This window comes from Podarcis melisellensis (genome assembly GCF_964234715.1).
Source record: "Podarcis melisellensis genome assembly, chromosome: 4".
Taxonomy (NCBI): Eukaryota; Metazoa; Chordata; class Lepidosauria; order Squamata; family Lacertidae; genus Podarcis; species Podarcis melisellensis.
In genome coordinates this window covers 31,272,580-31,297,030 of record NC_138531.1, presented here as the reverse complement: position 1 = coordinate 31,297,030, position 24,451 = coordinate 31,272,580, and the positions used below count along the sequence as shown (strand labels likewise).

Below are 24,451 nucleotides of genomic sequence, written 5' to 3'. Positions count from 1 at the left end.
CAGATTCCTCCCTCTGTCTAGGAACTCCTTCTAGGAACATTTCTAGCCAAACGTTATGTTATTGCCTGACCTTTCCTCATGAGAAAATATGCTCCCTAAAATGTCTGCCTTGAGTCAGCTTGTGGTATAGCTCTGAAGCGATACTGATTTTTTAAAAGTCTGAACCTGTCAAAGGTGTGTTGAATGTACACTGCCTAGCATTCACGTCATCCGGCAGGATTTTCCCAAATTCACTACTGGCATAGATGAAATAGTTCTGGAAACTGGAAACTTTATGGTGATTTATTTGACAGTAGGCGTGCTCTCTTAGAACTGCTTCTTTTAAGTGCTGGTCCAAAGTATTGGCCCAGCGATTTTCAGAAATTATATTAGTGGAAACATTTGCTGAAGAGTAGGCTAATATTGGGAGGTAGGTGAATTTTCAAACATGGAGCAGGGAATGGGCATTGGCGGTGAACTTACCTTTAATGCTGAGATGGCCCAGGGTTTTCCATTTCTTCTACTTTTACAAGGAAAAAAAATGTTGCAGCCACTTCAAGCTGCAGCCATGCTGTCCTTGGGAGCTCAGTAGTAGTCCCTTCTAATCTGAGACAGCATAGGTAAAGGTAAAGGGACCCCTGACCATTAGGTCCAGTAGTGACCGACTCTGGGATTGTGGCACTCATCTCACTTGGCCGAAGGAGCCAGCGTACAGCTTCCGGGTCATGTGGCCAGCATGACTAAGCTGCTTCTGGCAAACCAGAGAAGCATGGAAACGCTGCTTACCTTCCCGCCAGAGCGGTACCTATTTATCTACTTGCGCTTTGACATGCTTTCGAAGTGCTAGGTTGGCAGGAGCAGGGACCGAGCAACGGGAGCTCACCCCATCGCAGGGATTTGAACCGCTGACCTTCTGATCGGCAAGTCCTAGGCTCTGTGGTTTAACCCACAGCGCTACCCGCGTCCCCTGAGACAGCATATCCTATGACAATAACACCATATCCATGATGTAGCTCCATTCCCTGGGGCATTATTGGGATTGGGTAGCCAGCTTTTATCCCTAAGGTGCAACATCATTCCCACTGGGAATTTTGTCCCCAATTAGAAGGGAATACTGCTGGGCTGCTGAGGGCAGCCTAATCACCACTGGAAGAGGTGGTGAAGCTTTCTGAAGGAAGGAATAATTTGTGATAAGCACACCCAACCTGGAATTTATGAAAATCTGCATGGTCTACCAAAAGTCTCTAATACCCTCCCCCACCTTCACAGGACAACTAATGGCCCTGTGAAAGTGGTAGTTGGAGCGGGTGGGTTATTCACTCTTTGACCACCAGAACCCAATGGGACAGCAATGAGGGATGGCGTAATGCCTCAGAGTTCTGTGATGAGGAAGGGCAGATTGGCAATCGCATTAGAGTCAATGGTGCGAGTGGGTGTACATATACTAATCTTTACCATTTTAAATGAGTCATAGCATTAACTAACTATCAAATATACAGGAAAAAGACAAATAAGCCCTAACCCACGGTAAGTTACGAGCACAGTTTCATCAGGATGGTGAAAGTCACTTTCACAGTTCCTTGGGCTGCTGCGTTTTGCTATTCCTCACCAGCTGAGGGCTATTCTTTCTGTTCCTTCCTCTTCCTTTTTATGCTTGGTTTTTCCACTCTGGTGCTTTCCTTTGTCTTTCTTCTCAGCTGCTCTTCTTCACTCCCCTTCCTCTTACAATTCTCCTCCCAACATTTTTACAATTGACCTCCATCTCTCTCCATTCTCTGTGTTGACACTCTTTTTCCCAGTTGACATTCCAAAGACCTTAGGCTTGGTATTACATTCACAGGTGTCCGTGTGGGTCCTGGTGTGACGTTGGGGCCACAGCAACTGGCAGAGGATACAGCTTGCTGACACAAGGCTCGTTTTCATCTTGACTTACGTTTTTCCATGCAATCCAGTTGCTTTTGAACTTTGTGACTAAAAGCCACTGGGACATTCCAAGATGGAAGTATGAAGCATGGGTGATACCTGTAGGGTTTTCCTTTAATGGAATATTTTCTTTATAAGCAAGAAACTCCCGGAGACACAACTTTGTAATATGTATGAGCATCCCACTGATCCTATTTCTTTTACATCATTACTCCTTGTAGCAAATTTAAATTACCGTATTTTTTGCTCTATAAGACTCACTTTTTCCCTCCTAAAAAGTAAGGGGAAATGTGTGTGCGTCTTATGGAGCGAATGCAGGCTGTGCAGCTATCCCAGAAGCCAGAACAGGAAGAGGGATCGCTGCTTTCGCTGCGCAGCGATCCCTCTTGCTGTTCTGGCTTCTGAGATTCAGAATATTTTTTTTCTTGTTTTCCTCCTCCAAAAACTAGGTGCGTCTTATGGTCTGGTGCGTCTTATAGAGCGAAAAATATGGTAATCGTGGCTCTTAGATTCAATACGGCCTGACATCAAAACCTACTACATTTATCAAACATTTGCAGTCCTTCCTGGGAAATTGCCTCCCTATTTGCCTTTTAGTTGCTCATGTGAGTTGGCATGGCTTTTGACCCAATGCAGACTGAATGCCTGACAGTTGACAGAGGTTGAGTGATGCTGTGGTGTTCAGCATGGAGTAGCCAGACATTGCCCAGCCAGATGTTCGAAGGTAGAAGACATGATACACCTTTCTTTTCTTTTTTACTGGAATGCCCTTTGTGTTTAGATCTGAGCATCCACTATTTCAAGCCCCTTATTGTTGGGATTAGAAATAACTCTCCTTTAAGTAAAATAAGATTCATATTGGCTATTCATATTATGTGATGTACAAAAGCTGCCAGAATTGTTAAATTGCCTTTATGGAACTTGTTTACAGTTTTAGATTATATCTATTAGTATATGTCAAAGAGTTTCTGTAGTAGCATAATTTTAATTATATTAATGTATAGTATAACATATTTTGTATATCTATTTTATTGTTTTTATTGACTGAGTATATTGTTGTAGGAATATAGAATAAATGTTGATAATTGCACAAGGTAAACACACATACATAAGTATATAAACCACGTCTAAAACAGTACAGGAGAGCAATCCAAAAACCCTCTTGGCTCTCCTGAAGACTTATTTCCTCTGCCTCCTTAATCCGCCTTGCCTGAGAACATGTCGGCAGATAGCAATCAGGGGAAGTTCCTGAAGAGATTCCGCTCCTATATCTATGAACCTCCTTTGTATTAATTGCCATTGTTTGCCCAGATGCTCTGCATTGAGGGATGTCTGACTGGCATCCTGATTGTCTTACAAATGCTATTTTTTTGTGTAAACTGTGTCTGGAACTATGTAAAACTTGCTAAATCCTCAGGAATATCACACCTTGGCCTGCCTGAGCCACAGTAACCCCACCTTATGTGTGATGTAATTTCTGACTGTTTGTAGATGCTTCTCCATGCCAAAATGCAAACCCTTAAAAGAGATGTTTCTTCTGGGTTCCTGGTCTCTCTTGCCTCCTTGCTAGAAGGGGAAAGAGCTCTGTTGCAACAGAAAAATAAAGATCTGCCTTGCTTTCACCTCATCCTGTCTCCATCCATTCATCTCTGACCGATCATGGACATGGGGACTCAGTCCCTTGGGGAGTTGAGCAGCAAAAGCCAACCACCCCTATTTTTCTATATCAATGTAAATATCCTGACTGGTTAACAAGCAGTAAATCTGGTTTGAGTTGGACTAATTTAACACTGTTTAAGTGGACTTGTGGATTTCACTCTATAATTCACTTTCAGTCTTGTGAAAAATATGTGCCTTTCATATGCAATCCTCCTTCTTTGCGTGCAGTATGTTTCACATTTACTAATCAAAACCTGAATGCTTCTCTTATCTGCATTGTCATCATCAAACTGAAAGGGATCAAATACTGCTGTTGCTTCTTTACCTGCCACGAAGAACAAGCACTCACTGAAGTCTCTCTTATCTTATCTGCTCCACTTACAAGAGAGTGCAATTCAAACTCTAGTCTCCACCTTATCCAGTTCTCCGCTCCTTTTCTTCAAACATTTTGCAGGAGTGTTTAGCTGGGTATTTTTTCTTTTTTATCATTTGTTGCTTTACTTTCAATTTCTCTTCTAACACCATGTCATCTTTGCTGCAAACTTTGCAAAGCAATGACACAGCAGACTGGAGTGCAGGACACAGATAAACTTCTTACTACAACGAAACTAAAAATGGCTGCCACTCTAGACATCAGTTCTCTTCAGGTTTTCCAGAGAACAGTATCACTCATACAACCACACACATTTGGGTTCCCAAGTTAACTAGACAGGAGCTCAAAGGGCTTGCCATGTACAAATTCAGATGTCAAAGGGACACTCAGACGAAAACATAAGAGAGGGGGAACAGAAACGTAGAGGTAGATAACTAAAATGTAGAAGTCAATGTCAAGATAGTTACAGTAATGTTCCCAGCTAAAGGAGTCAGTGTGGACAGCAATAAACATCATTAGCTATGGGAGGAAAATTAGGAAAACTGGCAGCTTTACTCTCATGAGACGTTTCTAAAGCCTTGGATAGATTGGCGTGCGGATGTCTGGTACAACTATTAGGTAGTCAGAACATGGCAAAAAGCTAGTGAACTGAAATACACAAATTTACACAATCTATAGCAGTTATCGGGCAAATGGATTGGATAAAATAATGACTGATAACATGTGGAGGGACATGGCAGGGTTGCCCCTTGTGGTCTTTGCTGTGCAACAGCAACCGAAGCAGTAACAAAATAAGTCTCTCAAATAGAAGGGCAAAGTTTATGTGCAGAGGACAGTTCCTTAAAGTTGTGGCACCGTAAAAAAGCAATCTCCCTTTGTAAATAGAGTCAACTCTCAGAGAGATAGTTAGAGGAAACAAGGATATTTCCGCCCCCACCAGGCATTTGGCTGAAGAGGGTTTTTTTTTACTCTTCTGTTTTGCTGACCTGCTGTCCTGTTGTTTGCTGAATCACTTATGTAACCTTATAGCGGTATTATTAGTATTTCTTTTTCGTATTTCACACACACATACACAAATCATGTTTGTTTGGAGTTTTAGAAGCCTTGGAGAGGATCTACACTCATGGTTTATAACATTAAGAAAGAGTTAAAGAATGGTTTTCAAAATGTAAGGGTCACATTACGTTTTGCTAAGAACATTAATAATGCATTGTTAAAACGTGGCACCAGAGAGCACTGCAGAGCAACCAAGAACCAAGCAGTAAGGGAAACTGCTGTCATGGAGGAACAACGTTAAGGTAATGAACATTTTTTTTTAGCGGTATGCCCTGTGACATTTTAGAACGATATAGCTAATATCGTTATAATAATGTTAAAAAGGTCAGTGTAGATCCAGCCTTGGGTTCCACAGCAAAGGAAAGATGGAGCCTAAGTCGAAATAATTTAACTACGGTGCAAAATTGTGCTCATTAAGTTTATTATGAAATAATACCATATAGCTACAGAAAGCCATTAAAAATAAAACATATACAGTGGCACCTCAGGTTAAGAACTTAATTTGTTCTGGAGGTCCATTCTTAACCTGAAATGGTTCTTAACCTGAGGTACCACTTTAGCTAATGGGGCCTCCCGCTGCCACCGCATGATTTCTGTTCTCATCCTGAAGCAAAGTTCTTAACCCGAGGTACTATTTCTGGGTTAGCGGAGTCTGTAACCTGAAGCGTCTGTAACCCGAGGTACCACTGTACACAAAAAATGTGTGTGTAAGGAAACATCCTGTATGCAGGTATCAGTGCACATAAGAAAAAAAATCTTTTTATAATCTACAATACTGTCTTATTTATTTTATGGTACAGTACATTGATAATTGCTCTCATTTTAGGGATAAATGATCTCATTAGATAGTAAAATTCATGTTAAATTGCTGTTTTAGGGGTTGTTTTTAAAAATGTGGAATGGATTAATCGATTTTGCATCACTTTCTCTGGGAAAGCGTGCCTTGGTTTTGGAATGCTTTGGTTTTGGAATGGACTTACGAAATGGATTAAGTTTGAGAACCAAGGTACCACAGTATAGCTTTGAACATAGAAAGCAAAGCAACATGGAATAGAGCTCTCTTTTCCAGTATTATAACAATGACCACAAATTGAAACTTTATGCCCCCAATTGAGTAATACTGGAAATGTTCAGTTTGCCACTGGGATTAGAGGATACACACTCCTGTATTCAGTTGCCTTGATCTTCAAGGCTTTGTGGACTGCTGTTTCTGCTGCTTCCTATTTCTGTATTCTCTTTTACCGAATCACTGGGTTGGACTATATTTGCCACCAACCCCTAAGTTTAAAAAAGCAATTCAGCATAGGGGTGGCTGAAGAACGAACTGGAAGACAAAACCAGCTGTGCAAATGGTATGTCTGGCATACCACTGAGTCCCCAGCTGAATTGAAGCCAATAAGTCTACTTGACATTAAATTTCCTTTATTGTTATACAGCATATTCCATAGGAATAAAATGAAATTTTTACAGACAGTTATTTAGCTTAGATTTCTAGACTGATATCAAATAAGCTTGGCTGCAGCCATGACAGCCTGTGGAATTTTAATTGCCTATTTAATACAGTGTAAATTTCAAGCTGTCAGACTAGCAATTAGCTGAAGTACAGGTTAAAAGTAGTTCAAAATGCCTGAGGGCTAACATAATCAAGATTATATTTTTAAACACAAATGAGCAAAAACTACCGCTTTCTCGAGATGTGTGGTTAATTTACCACATCAATACAAATATAGGAAACACTTTAATGCTCCTATCTCCTTTCTAATTAATTGTTACAACTGCTTATCCCACTTCTTGCTCTACCTTGCTATTCCCCTTTATGAACCAATGTGGTTGGCTATTCCAGTTTATGAAGCTGCTAGGGGTCTTATTCTGGCATTGCCTCTCTTCCTGTGCTTCAGATACACCGCTTTGGAATGGCAACAACTTCACAACACAACTTTTTTAAAAAACAACAACCACACACTTATTTATAATCAACAGTGTGCTGCTGATATTTTACAAATCACAAGAGCTGATACAATCATTGGCCTGTATCAGTAGTCAATAACACAGAAAGCAGAAGTTACAGATAGGTAGCCGTATTGGTCTGCCATAGTCAAAACAAAAAAAAATTCCTTCCAGTAGCACCTTAAAGACCAACTAAGTTAGTTCTTGGTATGAGCTTTCGTGTGCATGCACACTTGTGAGGGAAGCACACGAAAGCTCATACCAAGAACTAACTTAGTTGGTCTTTAAGGTGCTACTGGAAGGAATTTTTTTTGTTTTGACAGAAAGCAGAAGTAAAGGAAAAGGACAGAGGTTTGACAGAAGATTTACAAAGAGGGGAGTAGAGGCAGCAGATGATGGTGTAGGTTTGGCAGATTTATGGTAACCAGCCATGAGGCTAATTTTAAATGAATGTTGATAAAAAGCAGATTGTCTTATGCAAGTTAAAGTTAGGAGAGGAGGAAAATGCGCAAACAACAAACTAGGTTTGAAATGTTCCAAAGGCTTGATTTGTAGATCTGAAGTTGCAAAGCTATGCAAAATACTACATTCAGGTCAACTCTCTGGTTCTATTTTCAATCTTCAACTCCAAAGGAGTTGAAACACAGATGGTATATGACACAGGGTTGTGTCCAATGCTTTGCATGTGTAATACCAATGGCACAATAAGACTTCCGTTCTTTCACCCCCTCACATGTCCCCCAAATCTGTTCTCGTGGTTCCCCCAACACGAAACTCTGTTATGCACACAGAAAGCCATTGTTCCAGTGGAGCTACTGTGTTGGATATGGCCCATGTAGTTCAGGTTCCTCATTAGAATGCAGGAAGGTAAAGGTTAAAGATAAAGCTAATTACCTTGTTGGTGAAAGGAAACTTGTTTTGTTCCACTTTGCCAGGTGTGTGAATAGCAGAAAGTGGCGGAGGCCATGAATGGGTCATTTCCTTTAAAAAAAGAAGAGATTTCAAAATTATATTTAATATAAATTAATAAACCATATATAATAAAGACACCACAGTCTCCACTGTGCCTCGTTTCCAAAGGAAACACAAACCCTGGGTAAACACCTCGACCCCTGGAATCTGACACTCCTGTGGAGTTTGAGGAGGCGTGGCAACATGAGAACGGGCCTTTTTTTGCAGTGGCTCCCCGCTTGTGGGATGCTCTCCCCAGGGAGGTTCACCTGGCGCCTTCATTATACACCTTTAGGCACCAGGCAAAAATGTTCCTCTTTAACCAGGCCTTTGGGTGACTGGTAATAAAAAATTGTGTTTTTTTCGGGGGTGGTGTTTCTGTTTTTATTTGGGTTATGTATTCTGTGGTTTTATATTGTAATTTTATCCTGGGAACTGCCCTGAGACGTGTGGGTACAGGGGTAAATATTTATTTATTTATTTATTTATCTATCTATCTATTTATTTATTTTATTATTATTTCCAGTAAAATATGTAACAGCATTTTGTCAGTTGATTAGCCTGACACACAATCTTGAAATAATAAACAGAGGAAAAACTATTTAAAGATTGTTTGTGAGTTATGACTGTTACCTTTAATCCCTCTTTGATAAAAAGTTTATTTTCTAATAAAAGACGCAGCCTTTTATTTTATTGGGAGCTACAAATGTTAAACAGTTTATTAGCCACATGTCACCTCTGTGGGTGCCTTTAAATCAGAAAATCATTTAGCTTGCAATCTAAACTGTTTTCTCATTCACTTATCTCTAGTAAAATTCTTCATCTTCTAATTCTTCTTATAACTCCCATCTGATAAAGGATAAGATGCAAGTAATCTTCAGGTATTTCTAAAATCACACAGTAAAAGCCTTTCAACACAGACCTTGTTCAGATTCTGTTTTCCCCCAGGATTTTGCCCAGGGAGAGATCAGATTCGACCTAAGATTTATTAATTTACCGGTAATCCTCTAATTGTAAAAAGGTAAAGGGACCACAGACAGCTAAGTCCAGTCGCGAACAACTCTGGGGTTGCGGCACTCATATCACTTTACAGGCCAAGGGAGCTGGCGTTTGTTAATTAATCTATTAATCTACTTGCACTTTTTGGCATGCTTTCGAACTGCTAGGTTGGCAGGAGCAGGGACCAAGAAACAGGAGCTCACCCCACTGTGGGGATTCGAACCGCTAACCTATTGCTAGGCAAGCCCAAGGCTCAGTGGTTTAGACCACAGCACCACCCATGACCCTCTAATTGTAATAAGAAGTAAATCAGGGAATGCTACGCTCAACATCTCCCTGGCCCTTGGAAATCTTTCTAGAGTAGGGCTGGGGAACTTGCAAACCTCCAGAAGTTGCTGGACCACGTACCATCAGTTCTTGATTACTGGCTGGAGGATGTCATCCAACAAAATCTGGATGTGACCCATTCATTTTCAAGAGGACTTTATCAGTCATTCAGTACTTTCATGAAGAACGACACATCCAAAATATGCTTTGCTTTTTATTAGAACCCCAATGTCCACCAACTTACACCAGCAGGTACCTTACAGATGCTTTGGGGCAAAGTCACACTGAAGCGAATTAAGGAGTATAGTACCTCTGAGCACAAGCCTAACCAGTGCAGGAATTGCTTTAAGTACCAGGAATGTGTTCGCCACTCATTTATACAAAAGAAATCCCCCTGCCGGTTTTCTCCCCTAAGCTTTCTTAATTAGAATTTAGCCTAATTTCGAAGAAGAAAATAGTCTTTTAGTTGCAAATCACCCAGAGGTCTACTAGTAGATACCAATCTGTCTTCTTCCCACCCCTGATGTAAACAGCTGTTTTCCAAGAGCTCAGCAACTGGGTTAAAACACCTTCTAGAATAATTACATATTTATTTTATTTAATTTATATACTGCTCTTCATCCGAAGATCACAGGGCGGTTTAGAACGCAGGGTACTTTTATAATAAATCCATCTCCTCCTGCCCCTAAAACAGATTAGAAGGAAAAGAATTGATCGTGTTCCTCTGTTGCATCTCAGTATCTATTTAGAAACTAAGTGCTTAAACAAAAGCAGTGGTCTATGTGATGAGACAATTGTCTGAACAGTGGCCCAGCTCAGGCAAACTGAGATTATTTGATTAATCAAGGTACAACCTTTATTGGTGCATTGGCCTTATTCCTCCAAGAACTGTGGATTCTAATTCCTGAATTGCTATGCAAAGCTAATACAGCTTGTTTCCCTGGTTAAAACTAGCAGCAGACTGGAACAAGTGGCTAATGAAGATAAATGGATGACTCTTGGGAATGAGGAAAGAGACTATGCGGAAAAGAGCTAAGATAATTCAGGTCCAGGTCTCTGTATATTTAATAAATAATAATAATAATAATAATAATAATAATAATAATAATAATGGCAGCAGCTATTAGTACATGTAATGCATACTAACATGCATGCTATTTTTAAACTTTGCTAACTAAGCAGTTGCTATAGACTGAAGATTACCTTGGACCAATTTCAAGTAACAAATATAAAAGAGAATGTGAAAAACCATAAAGAACATGATATGAGACTGTCTGTTTTCCAGATCATGACAGATGGCAGAATATATGCGGACAGAAGAGGAATGGAAAAAATGTTCAGTGTTTCCAAATCAGCCAGAGTTGCCAAGAAAATGTTTCCAGGTTGGCAGACAGTTAAAAACATACATTAATGGAGAAATCGAGTAACAATGAAGAAATTTTATATGACATTGTTTATATCTGCAACAGAGATGTCTTTTGGTATAGTTTTTTAGGTTGAAAGGTACAATAAAATGAAAGCACAACATGTTGCACATAAAGCAAAAACAATTTAAAATAAGTTGAACCATTACATGTGTAACAGCAAATAAGACATCTGCAGTAGCCTTTACATTTTTGGTGCTAAAATATTTGAACAAGGTCATATTGGGATTAATTTCATTCTAGATCTGGGCCACATGCATTCATTTAGTGCTGAAATAAGAAGTACAGAGCAGAGTTCAATATATAGTTATTAGCATTAAAATAAAATGGCAACATTTAGTCTCTACCAGATGAAATATGAAGGAGTTGGGTTAACAACAACAACAAAAGGTGAAAGAATAGGTTATTAGCATTTGCCACTTATCAACTAAAGCACAAGATGCTATTTATGAACCAAGACTGAACTATGGTTAAGGTTCTGGTTTGAAGGGCAAAGCACAGTTTGCTGTATTTGAACACAATGACAAATGGCTGTCTCTCTCTTCCCTTTACATGTGGAGGAGGAAGAGGAAATGAAAGGCTGCACACAACCAAGGTTCATGGCTGCTTGTGCACAAGACAGGAAACCATGGTTTGCTGTCACATCTAAATGTGCCCATTTCATCACCTTTTACAATTTGGAATGAGGTTTTACGTGTGGTTTAGATGAAGAATTTTAAAGAACACATATTAATTATCAAATATGGACAAATAGGATATCCACATGAAATTTAGCTTCCATTATTCTGTTATGTGATAGTATCATTACCCAAAAATGTTGGAACTGCCAAAATTGTAACCATGGGCTACAAGTTTTTCAGTCTTAATAGCAACTTCTTAGTTAAATGAAAAAAACACCGCAACCACACAAACTGTGGTCATGTTCATCACAATAGTCATGAACAGAAGTGAAACATAATTTTTCCTTCTCTATTACATCATTTGTTCTTAGCTTGATGCTATGTGTTACAGGATTGGCTGTAACATCTGGTACAGCTACCTACAAGCTTCATACAATTTTTTATCAAGGCATTTAACATACCTACACTGAAATAATAGAACAAAGCAGATTATATTTGCTACTAAGGTATCGCCAGGACCTTTTCAGTGTAGTTATCTGTAGAGAATTCAAAACGCTGTATGAAAACTCCTTCCTTGAAATTATTTTCATCCTGCTGTAACAATAAAACAATCAATTTGGCCAGTGTGAGAAGTGGGGGGGGGGGAGGGGTTACAGAGAGGTGGCAAGGGCACAAAAGGAAAAGATCAGAATCAAACTGATGGAACTTAAAGTACACACCAGAAAATGGCTCTGTTAAAAGTATCTTTATGAGTGTTCGTGTTTAAGACTTCTTGGTGACTTGAAATCCACTGTGCCAGATGGTAAACTCATCTTGGGCTATTAATGTGTGGAAAAACACTTTCCTTCTCACACATTCTTCTTCGCTGATACATAAAGGTTTTGCACACAGTAACAGAGTGTGAATTAAGCCTGTGTTGTCTTTCTGCCTACAGAATAAGCGGTACTAGTGCAATCAACTAGCCTTCAATTTACGTATCTGATCCTGTAATTAGAAATTGTTTAGTAACCCTTGCAAACTAAAAGGCGCTTTTAAATCCTTGACTGATCATTTAGGCCAGCTGGGTAGTCTTGACTTGGATAAGACGTGAAAGTAGAGTTGCTGCTAACTTCTTAAACTGGGTCCTTCCACTTGGGACTCGAAGGGGAGCAGACGGCACATTACAATGACACAAAAGGCATGCTCTTCATTTACTCTCACAACAAACAACTTCCTTTAGAATGAAACTGTTTTCTGAGCTAGAAATGGAGCAACTCCATGTGTTTGCTACACATCAGCAACTTGCTCTCCAGAGTGACAGCAACACAGCATTCCCTATGCTTCATCACATGGCTTCTTCTTTTCTATGCTGCTATATGATTGCAGGAAACTGAACATTTTTAAACAGAGTGCCAGGTTATTTTTAATTATGCTTATGTTTGAAGATAAATATTTATTTTTAAAATGTTAGGCAATTGTTATGCTACAGTGCTTGTGTTCATAGTCAAGAGTATTAAACCTGTAATTGCCCCTCTCTCTCTTTTGTTTCATCCTTTAAAGCAATAATACTTAGGACTAACAGCATGAGTTGTCTTTTATCTGTCAATTTCAAAGCATTTTACAATCATGAATAAAGCCTCAACATACTATTGAGGTTTCTAAGCACTATACCACCTCTCCTGGGCAAAGTGGTTTAACTTGAAATAAAGTTTGAAATATTCTTCAGTCAAATTACATATATACACTATTCAAAACATACATACAACTAGGTGCATTGAGCAGCTGCCCTCCCCCAATCAAGTAAAACAATAGAATAGAAATACTTAACTGAGCAATAGAAATACTTAACTAAGCAATCACATTGGTCCTGCCCCCCTAACAAAGTCCTGCCCCCCCCCAACAAAAACCCTGGCTATGCCCATGTCCCATGTTTGTCCAGACCTGCAGATCCTTCAAGTGTCCCTGTGTTCCAGAGACAGTCCTAGATTTACAGAAGCCATCCCGGTTCCTGATTTGATCCCAGATTGTCCCACTTTTCCTTAGAACGTCACTATTTTCATCAGAGAAATGGGAAAGGGTATGGTAGGACATCCTTATTTTCATTGGAGCATATGGAGTTATGCGACCCCCAAGCCAAGGAGACATGTAACTATACAACTTTTAGAAGACATTGTATGCATAGTGTCCTCCTCCGCCATGCATGCAGTGCATGCTTAGAAGAAATATTTCAAGACATGTGCTGGTAATAATAAAATACCAGAAAACAGGGAATTTTATTTGGGGGGGAAATGGTTTGGCTTTTGTAAAGCCTCAGCTTAATTTCTTTCTTAATCCTGCTTCCTATACTTTGCTGAGAATATCTGGACAATTCCTACATAAACACTTATTTGCATGTTGTTGAAAGTGAGTCCCAATGAGTTTATCAGGGCTTAGTCCCAAATGGGATTTCAGTCTTGATCTCAGCATTGGCCACATAGTGAATGGCTGGCTGATGACTCAATGGTACTTAACCTTTATTGTCTTAAGAAGAAGATTGAGCCAGCAAACCCTAATCTGGAAGTTGCATGGCACAATGGGTACAGCCAAAGAGTGAGCATGGCCAACACACACGAGCATGTAAATGCACCCTATCTCAGAGCACTACACATACAGTGCACAAACACAGAAATCACCCCTTCCTATGATCTTCCCCATGCTAAGTCCCCTTGCGGTGCCTTGTTATGAGCTCTCCTCCAGCTATTTTCCTTTGCATTACAGCCTAGCTCAGTACTGTGATGGGCAGGGAAATAACACCCTCACCCCATCACTGCGTTCCTCTCGATCACAGCCTAGCCAGCATGATTTAACTGGCCGAGAGTTATCTCCCCACCATGGTGCCTAGCTCATCATTCTGACAGGGACTGTCTGGTCTAGGCTGACAATCTCTCTCCTAAATGATCTGTGGAATCCTCTTAAGTGCTGACAGGTGAGAGGAAGAGACAACTAGCCTCAATGGCTATGTTATACCACCAGTATGCTTCTGAATACCTGTTGCTAGGAATCATAGGTATGCTTGCATACTTTTTGGGGGCTTCTGGTTTTGCCACAGTGAAAACAGAATGCTGGACTAGATGGGCCTTTGTTCTGGTTCATCAGGGCTCTTCTTGTGTTCTGAACCATCTCCCGAGTGCTGGCTCTGACAATCTCAGGAAGCACTGGAAAATGTGGACCCAGATGGCATCATCCCCGGTAGGGTGAACATTAGAATGTTAGAGTTGGCTAACCTGTGGCATTTCACAGGTTGCTGGGCTATAGCTCCATTCAACCCTTACCATTACCCCAAACAGCTGGGGGGTATGGGAGTTAAGCAACATCTGGAGGGCCACATTAGAAGATCTGGAAGCTATGGCTTAGGCAGACGTCCACTTTTTCTACACTCTGTTGTACATACTGGATCTCAAGTTGTTGGCATAGCAACCACAACATTCTACTGATTGAAGAAGGGTTCATAATGCTTACTGTGCATGATTATCTTAGACAGACACTAGAAGAAATTCACATTTAATCTATGTAAAGTGCCACTAGGGCGACTATAAAATAGATATTGAAACTATTCAGATGACAACAGCATTAATCGAAGTACATCTCCTTGTCAACCGGAGCCACTTGGATACTCCTCAGGCAGAAAGAAAAGGCAGTGAGTGTATCTACAAATGCAATGAGGATGAGAAAATTCTTGCCGGCATTTTTCAAATAATGTGTAAGGTAAAATGGAATGGACCTAGATATGCAATGAAAATGCAGTTAAGTGGCTAACATACCAAAATTCTGTTTGTAAATCAAAAAGCATACAAGAACAATTATCATCCAATCAGTATTCATGGTTGCTGCACTGTAAACAAATGTGGCTAAATTAAGGTGTGGTGGTAAGCAAACAGGAATTTAATTATTGCAATTAAAAAATATGGTCTAAAACAGGTAGTTTCATAATCAAGTTGTATTTTTATTTCAGTACGTTTTTAAAAACTTGTACCAATACCCAATACTAAATGCTATAACCTTTTTCAGAACAACCAGCAGTGAAAGGTGATGTCCATGTGCTGTTTTTTACAGATAAATAAATAAGAAAACCTTATGATGTATTTATTAAAAGAATGAATAAACATTCTGCTGTTTGAAAATATTGCAATGTTTTAGGATCCTTGTATCAATCCTAGTGACTAGATCAACACATTAACATAAATATACGGTGGTCATTAATCTCAATAATATTGTTCGTTTTGTCTATATAATCAATAGTATGACTAATGCTATCTTGGCAATGCAATATTTATTACGTTTTTATCTGCAACAATATTAACACCATGGCATCAGCATCTGTACTTGAGGTGCTCTATTAAATTTATTCTGTGTTTAGCAAGAGGTTTAATGATGGATTTAATGGTACTAAATGTGGGGAAATGCCTTTGGCCTTTACATTTTCATGTGGAAATATATAAAAGAGAGTAGTAATTCAAGCAGTTACGCATCTTGTAAAGATTTTATCCTTTTAATCATTTGCACACAATATAAGATGTTATACTGCTACAGTGTGCATATGGAAGACTATAAATATAAAATAAATTCAGCTGCTTAATTCACAGAAACGACATATAATATATATGTGCTTAGAATAATCCATAGTAAAATTGGTCCTATAGATTAGGATGCTTTGTAAAATAATAGGAACTGTAGCAATATCAAATTAGGAGAGAGTAGAATGCTACTTCCTAAAGATGTCTCAGGGAAAACCTGTGGGTTGAATCCAACTGTGCCCCTCTACCAATCAAAAGCCCCTTCTGCAAATGGAAAGGTTGCCTGCAAATTTGCACAAGAACTTTGCATGGGAAAAGAGCTGAAATCTGGCTGTGCGCTCCTGCTAGGATGGATGAATGTCACCTTGTACACCTCCTTCCAGCAACTCCTGCAGCCAAGCTGGTGCCAAATGTATTGCTCTGCTTTACTTTGGACCATATCAGTGAGGCCAAGAGTGGGATCTTGTTGTCTGGGCAGCCCAGGACATCCATACAAACTGCCCAGGCTTTTGTACCCTGGGGAGGTCAGTCGGTGCTGCTAACACAGTGGTTTGACTCCACCTCCAGAGGCACACTCCACTGTCTCTCAAAACAGCCAGGTGCCAACCACAAGAAGCTCCTGTTAGCACAATGTCTTAAGATACATACTACCGCAAGGCATTGCACAGTTTAATGCACAAGCTCTCGCAAAATGTCACAAGGTGCCGATTTATACTAAAACCATATTGCACAAAGACTTGGTTAGCTCTTGGGAAACAAAAACACATATAAGTGGCATTCCTATTGGAATGTTCATGATGCAACCAAGCTGTTCTTAAATGTCTCTGCACAGGTCCATATAAACCATATAAACTCTAGACCCCATTTCCTCCCCCCCCCCCCACTCCACAGAGGATCACCCAAGGATCTTTTTCAAGCCCTTTCTTTTTTCAGCTGAGCCACATTTCTATATTTCCATTTTTCCCATTTGCTTGCCATCCATATTTTGCACACTGCTGTGTAACTCTTGACTCACTGTGCCATTGGTTAAACTCTTCTGTTAGTGCTTTGCAGAGCAGAGTGGCTATATTATTTCCGCTGAGGGTTTTGCATGGCTATTGTTGTTGTTGTTTTGGATCCAAGCCAGTAGGAGTCTTGCCATGACATGTAATGAGATCCAGATGACAGCCTAGACCATGATTCCAATTACCTTTATGACTGTGAGCACAAATGTTCAATTCCCTGTCTGAAAACAAGTGCTGATGAACTGAGAAACAAGGGAGTATCATGGACACATATGGTCTAAGTTACAATTGGAAATGCAACTTAATAAAACCCTGATAGGTTTCTTCAAAATCCATTGGCTGGAAACCTCAATCAATAGACACAAAAGGAGGCAACATAATACAAATAACAGTACTAATTTAGCAAGATTAAAGAGCAACATGAACATTTTTAATGAGAAAGCAGACACCTTTGCAATACTCGCACCATGATATGTTGCTTAGCAACAAGATATAAAAATGATGTACAGTACAAGTGATTTCTTCCACATATGAAAGCAGCACCCTACCAAAGCAGCTTCCTAATGCACTCTTACAAAATAAAAATCTAGTGAGACTATTTAACACTCCATTTTCTGCAACATACCCTATTAAACAATCATGTGGGTTGTGTTGTTGTTTTGCTAATGTAGTAATACACCGATTTTATTTAATGATTAGACAAGGGTTGGGAAGAGACAACAGAGACAGCCATAAATGAAGCACCAGCATTTCTGAAATAAATTCTGTAATGAGTATCAGGTCTCCAGACTTGATAAGTAAAAGTTTGAAACAATAATTTCTCTCTCACATTTGCCCTCAAAAATCTGGTTGTTAAAAATATATATGCAAAGACAACTTAACATAATGGTCAACATGTTATAGGACAACAGTTGAATGAATAGAGAGAGGGAGGAAAATAAGTGGGTCTACAGAGTAACTAATATAAGGAAGTCAGAAGTGCTGCTCCTGGGAATAAATTCTGTTTTAGCCTGAAAGCTCCCTAACGTGACAGGTGGAAGTAAATTATATCAGAGGCAGCTCAACTTCAAGGTGTTGGCTTGGCCATCTGGGAGCGGGACTGGAACAGCTGTCAATTAGACCTTGGAGTGAGCAGAGAAAGGTAATAGAAATTTTTGCCAGCCTAATTATAAAAGATGCTCTGCAGCCAAAACGTCAAGCCTGGAGCCAAGAGATAGTGAGGGGGCCAAGAAATCATGAACCTGATTTCTGTGGCTTGCGAGGCAGGAGAAAGACCTAAAGTAAACTTTTTAACTTTCTGGAATTATTTTGTTTTGCAGGAATAGAAGCAGGTTACACACATACCGGGAGATCTTCAATACTTGGACTTGGCCCTTAACCGTATCTTACACTCCTTCAATCCATGATCATGTCTGTGTTGCTAGCACAACACCTCAGACATGGCACAAATAATTCCCCATCCATTGTCTTCAGCGGAAGGGAAAACATTAAAAATAAGCTGCTCATGGGACAGAGACTACTCTGCTCATGTCACCAGGACAGAGCATAAGCATATGATAGAATTCAGGACCCACTTCCAGCATACAAACACCAGTATATAAACTCCACACTGGGAAACCGTAACTCAAATTATAAGAATGCCCTGCATGGGGCTATAATACTTTGGCCTCATATCGTTCATATTTAAAGCTTAAAGGGTCAGAAACAGGGAGAAAATTCATGCTAAACAATGAGGGAACACTGTGCATAAAAAAATCCTTCCCCCTTTTTTCTTCTGCTGAGGCTTGAACTCCTATCTGCTGCTCCCCAACCTCATGTCCTGTTTGGTGAGCCACTGGAGGCTGCTGCTTTCCATCTGTGTCTATGACTGCTCTCACTGCTCATTCTGGTTCCTTCCTTTGGCTACTTGTCAAGAGTCCTTAATAGTTGTCCCAGGAAGGCTAATGTGCAGCTTCTTCAGGTGTTCTGCCCAGAGAGATATGTGGGTGATGTGTTGAATGGACTCTCCTTTCTTCCCTTTGCTCTATGTGCTTCAAAATGGTGGCTGTGAGGAGTATGACCTGCCCGTAGGGATAGCTTCAGCCTGGCAGTAGTGGGATCATTGCTGGCTATGCTATTGGAGCTAGCAGGCAGAGATCGGTGGGGCATTCTTTTGCATGCTGCATAATGCTGGGGCATATATGTTGGGTCATTCTGCCCATTTTAATATCATTGACTCCCTCCACACGAAGGTGACATGTGGACATGTTTGCCAGCACAGTCCTTGATTGGTGGGTTTTGACAAGTGGTGCCAGGGGCACTGAGGGTGTGCCCACCATTTGTGTCTTTTCTGGTTGTGTTTCCCTCCTCTGTTCCAGGCTGAGCATGCATTGATTGCAGTGCCCATTCCATAAGTGTAGTGGAATGCGGTAGGTTGGCTTTGAAAAAACAGAACAAACCAGAAGCATGTTTGATGCTCTTTCCCATGAACATCAGACAGCTTTGGAACTGCAGCAGCTATATTTATTAGACAGAATGTCAGAGTAATATTCTAGGCAGGTACTTGCAATAAAGGCAACTAACAGCCCATTCTTAGACGTAAGTTCCATTGAGTTCAATGGGGCTTGCTGCCAGGTAAGTGGTTATAGGATTGCAGACTAAACGATGGGAAATGTTATCATGTTATTGAAAAATATATAAATATGTAAATGCATAAAGGCAAGTGAAGTGTGACACAGCTTCCTAATTGCTTAACATGATTCCCACTAGATGCATAAATTAGAGCTCCTATTAGCAGGACTATGAATAATAATCAGTTTACTTTCTGGCTTGTATCTAAATATACTTTCTATATGATTTCATCTTTTATTCAGTCAGTTAAAAGCAGAACATCTAATTACAGTTCCTATTAAATTTCTTTCTTCTTGACACAGAGCATGTGTGATGACTGATTTTTTTTTTTAAGGCAGCATTTTTAGCATATGGAAAAATCATGTTATTATTAATGCATTCCCTGATGACTCTACATTTCAATTCCCTTAATTATTTAGTCATTGCTGATTATGTCTTTTCACAATTCATTATCCCATTTCCTGCAACGTAGACATTTTATTCATTAAGTGTCAAAATGAAGGGCCTGACCTCCAGAAAGATAATCAGGAAATAAGTGGCAGATACAAAAGGTCTAGGTTTTCTTAAGTGCTCAATACTCCATCAAGACATACCATCTTCTTAGGAAATTACAGTGCAAGTCAAACATCATTTAAGAAAATATTAAAGGACCAATTGACACACAGTAAGTGCTGATTTCTATGAGTTCCCCCCTCCCAAAATATACACATTTTCAAGTCAAAAAGAACTGTAGTACATAAACACCGCTATCTAAGGCTTGTAATATAGAACAAAGTGGATAATTCCAGAGAGCACGTGTGTACTATACTTTGTAATGTGTGTATATATTTCAAACATTTGTACTCAGCTTTTGATTTTGAGGAAGTGGCTAACTAAAAAAGCAATAAATTAACATTTTAAAACAGCCCTTACGGCATAACAACAAAACATTAGAACTGCAGCAGAAAGTTACCGAATTCCACTGCTATTTTTGCTAATGGAACTTCCATAACAAAATACCTGGTTGGGATTCAGACCCTGCTTTTGGTATTTCCAGTGAGCAGTGCCATTTTTCTGGAAAAAGAGGTGCCAGAACTCAGCATCAACGCATCCCTTGTTCTCTTATAAAGGCAATGGCGCCCACATGAGAGGTGCCGGAACTGAGTTTGGGCTGGAAAGAAGCCCTGCCTTGAGTCTTTTGACCTTTTCCCTCTACCATATCACAAACATTCCCTCTAATGTTCCCTCTACCATATCACTCAGTTTTGAAAGGAGATTGTCCTGGGATATGGGGATATGCTGTTCAAAACCAGCTTAGGGAAGTTGATCTAGGTAATTAACACTGATGGACAGCATTTTCTATATAGGTAACTTCCTGGCACTTCAGTCCTCATCCAACACAAGGAAACCTTGAACCAACATTAGTGGTGATGGTGGTAGGACATTTTACTACCTAGCCAAATTCCACTGCATGTTGTGATAGTTAACTGTCCCAGAACAAACCCATGAGTGTGATGTCAGAAGTGTAGCACTTAAAAACTGATCCAGGGAAGCAAGTCTCATTTAAAAGCAACCATCATGGGGCCGCATTTTACTGCAATACAGTACTAGGAAAAGAAGTCCCCTACTGATCAGATAGATAGATAGATACAGTAGATTTCTTCTTGGGACATTTTATGCCCCATGTGACTTTTTTAAAAAAGGCTTTACTTGTCAGGAAATTTCACTGATTTCAACAGATTCAAAGCTTGCACTAGTTAGCTTAAATAAGACAAATATTTCTTACCATGATGCTATTTCATTTTCTTTCAGCTACATGTGATTTCCTTATAATCTGGCATACACTTTGTTGTGCATTATTAAACAACCAATCAACTTGCCCCTATAGTCAGCACTGTCCCTCCTGCTTATTTTTCTTCCCTTTTGATAAATTTACTTCTGTTTTCTATCTAAGCGATTAATCATTTCAGCTAGCAGCAAACTGTTGACAATCTGAGTCAATGAACTTCAGCCATCTTAATCTTCTCTTAGGTAGTTTAAAATATGCTCAGAATTCACTCACAGGCTTTATTTATACCTCAGTAGGATTCCAATTTTATAGAATAAAAATGAAGTCTCCAAAGAGCACTTTTTTATTATTTTAATAGACTTCTTTAATGCAATTTTAAGGGAATAAAGAACAAACTGAGAGGGGCAGAATAACATATTCGCGCTTGTCAGGGAACTGCCATCTAAAGCGCCGGGGGCGCAAAGGCTCACTGAGGTTGAGAGAGGAGTAGCAGCGGAAGAGGGAACCAGTAGAGGGCGAGCAAGAACTCCAAGGGAAAGTGAGTCGGAGGGATGGCTCAGAGACACTTCCAGCGAAAACAGTGGGGAGGTCTCAGGACCTCCTATAGGGACACCCACACCTCGCCGGAAACTGTCACGCCGAGAGGCCAGACGACGTGTTTCCGTTAAAGAGCTTTTATGTTGGAAAAGATTCCGAAAGCAGCCACTTTCGGATACTACTAGTGATTGACGCAGCCATGCTGGAGGGGCTCCGTCACAGGCAGAGGTTTGAAAACCTGATCAAACTCTGAGGGACTTGCATTTTACGCACAAGCAGCTCATCGTCCCATCACAGCAATCCGAAAGTCACCGAAAGCCAGCTTGTGCAGGGAGAAGCATCATGAGCAACCCAGCCGGAACCGGAGGAGCAGGAGCAGCTGGAGGGGGTCCAAGCCTGGAAGAAAGGTACAGGGCGTTGGAGATCCAGTTGGCGCTGCAAACGGCGAGGCTTGAGGAGAGGAGGGCTCAGGATGCAGAAAAGGGAAAGGAGAAAACCACCCCGCTCGCCAGAAAGGTACCAGGATTGGTGCAGAAATTCGGGGGGGATCCCAGGAACTATCATGCCTTTAGAACAGAGATGCAATACGCTCTAAACTTGCAGTTTGATGACTTCCCCGACGAGGAATCGCGAGTGGCTTTTGTGATTGGCCATCTCGAATCCGGGGCGAAAGATTGGGTTAGACCCCTGATGGCAGCGAATAATGAGATCCTAAAGGACACGAGGAAGTTTTTTCGTGCCATGGACCTGATGTTTTCCAGCGATATTGAGCAGGGGGTGGTGCGAAGGCAGTTAATGGCTTGCCAGCAAGGAAGCAGATCTGTCCGTGAGTACTGGACTGAATTTACTATGCTGATTCATAAATTGGGGTGGGACCTATCGGCGGAGCCCATCCAAATGCTTTTCGAAGAGGGGCTTTCTTCAACCGTCAAAGATGAGCTTTCCCGGGGGCCCAGGGCGGAGTCTATGGATCAGTTAACCAAATCTGCGCTGTCCATAGGAGCGCGCCAGGAGGCGAGGGCTTTGGAAAAGCGGGAAGGGAAAGGAGACCGTTGGAGGGAGTTCCGCATTCCAGACATTCCAGAGCCACCTTTCCCGCCGGCAGAGCCGATGGAAGTTGGAACAGCGCGGGCGCGCGCAGTTTCAAATCCCAGTGAAGGGCGGAAGAAGGAGGGAAAGAGCGCCAAGAGATGTTATCTCTGCCAACAGCCAGGGCACTTTGCCAGAGTCTGCCCACAAAGAAAGGAATGGCAAGGGATGGCAGGAGCTGTTGGGGGAAAGGAAGAGGAAGGCAAGGAGCAAGTAAAAGCCAACGCCTGGCTGCCACCGTCGGGGCACAGCAGCCAGGCCAAAGAGCAGTGAAAGTGCCCACGCCGGAACCTCCCAGACCCACTTTAGTGATAGAGGTGTTACTAGAACTGCCAAACGGACACCCACTAAAGATCAAGGCGCTTTTGGATTCAGGCAGCTCCTGTAATTTCATGAGTAAGGAGTTTGCAGCTGAGCATCAGATACAGACCATCCCTTTAAGTAACCCCTTGCAGGTGACTACGATTGACGGCAGAGAGCTGTTGGGGGGAGAAGTTAGCCAACAGACTGTCCCGATGATAATGAGGGTGGCAAGGCACACCAAACAGATAGCGTTTAATGTGGCCATCCTGGGAGGAGCGCCCATCATTTTGGGGATGAGCTGGCTGGCGCTACACGATCCGCTAGTGGGCTGGCATCAGAGGGTGGTCTCCTTTGGGTCAGCGCATTGCCTAGAACACTGCAAGGAGGGGAAGGTTTCGGGAGGAGACAGAGTCACCCTAGCGGGGATGGAAGTGATGGGCAAAGGGAAGGTGCCCCCGCAATACGCAGATCTGAGCAACGTATTCAGCGAAAGGGAAGCAGACAAACTGCCACCGCATAGACCCTTTGACTGTCAAATCAACCTACTCCCTGGGGCCCAACTCCCAGTAGGCAAGCTGTACGCCATGTCAGACAGGGAGATGCAGGAGCTGAGGGAGTTCATTGACAAAAACCTGAAGCGAGGTTTCATCAGAGAGTCCCGAGCGGTGGGGGGCAGCCCAGTGTTTTTTGTGGACAAAAAGAACACAGACAAACCGAGACTGGTGTGTGACTTTAGGGCCCTCAATGCAGTGTCGGAGCCCCTGGCTTTCCCTATGCCCCGAATTGATGACATTTTGACCAGAGTAAGGAAGGGAAAGATTTTTACAAAGCTGGACCTGCGGGGGGCGTACAATCTGATACGCATAAGGAAGGGAGATGAATGGAAGACCACCATGTTTACCCCTTTGGGAGCCTTTGAATACCTCGTTGTGCCCTTTGGTCTACAAGGGGGCTCCGCGTGTTTTCAAGCTTTTATAAACCACGTTCTGGGACCTTTGCTCTACAAGAATTGTGTGGCCTTTTTAGACGACGTGTTGGTGTATTCGGAAGATGAGGAACAGCATGTGAGGGACGTTCGAGAAGTGTTGGGCAGGCTGCAAGCCAACCAGCTGTGGGTGAAACTGGAGAAGTGCCAGTTTCATACCAAGGAGGTGGAATTCCTGGGGTACCGCTTGTCAGACAAGGGATTGGCCATGGATCCAGGCAAGGTCCAAGCGGTACTGGAATGGAAGACACCGAAGACCAAGAAGGACGTGCAAAGATTCTTGGGGTTTGGGAACTTTTATCGGAAGTTCATCAAGAACTTTGCCCACTTGACGGCGCCCATCACCGACTGCCTCAGCAGCAAGA

General features: G+C 41.3%; 1 protein-coding gene and 1 long non-coding RNA gene across 16 annotated transcripts in view; one reads left to right on the top strand and one right to left on the bottom strand.

Moving 5' to 3' along the window:
- AFF3 (ALF transcription elongation factor 3) overlaps window positions 1-24,451 on the bottom strand; it is a 229,923-nt gene that overhangs the window by 97,516 nt on the left and 107,956 nt on the right. For all 7 annotated transcript variants that reach the window (XM_081907762.1, XM_081907761.1, XM_081907760.1 and 4 more), the window contains one exon: window positions 7,832-7,918. In XM_081907762.1, coding sequence (XP_081763888.1) covers window positions 7,832-7,918 — 87 coding nt within the window. The remainder of the gene's footprint in view (window positions 1-7,831; window positions 7,919-24,451) is intronic.
- Window positions 1-24,451, top strand: part of LOC309368032 — a 103,942-nt gene that overhangs the window by 20,671 nt on the left and 58,820 nt on the right. For 6 of the 9 annotated variants that reach the window (XR_014167491.1, XR_014167492.1, XR_014167493.1 and 3 more), the window contains exon 2: window positions 10,500-10,596. The exons of the other annotated variants lie outside the window; for them this stretch is intronic. This is a non-coding gene — a long non-coding RNA (uncharacterized lncRNA). The remainder of the gene's footprint in view (window positions 1-10,499; window positions 10,597-24,451) is intronic. 9 annotated transcript variants of the gene reach the window in all.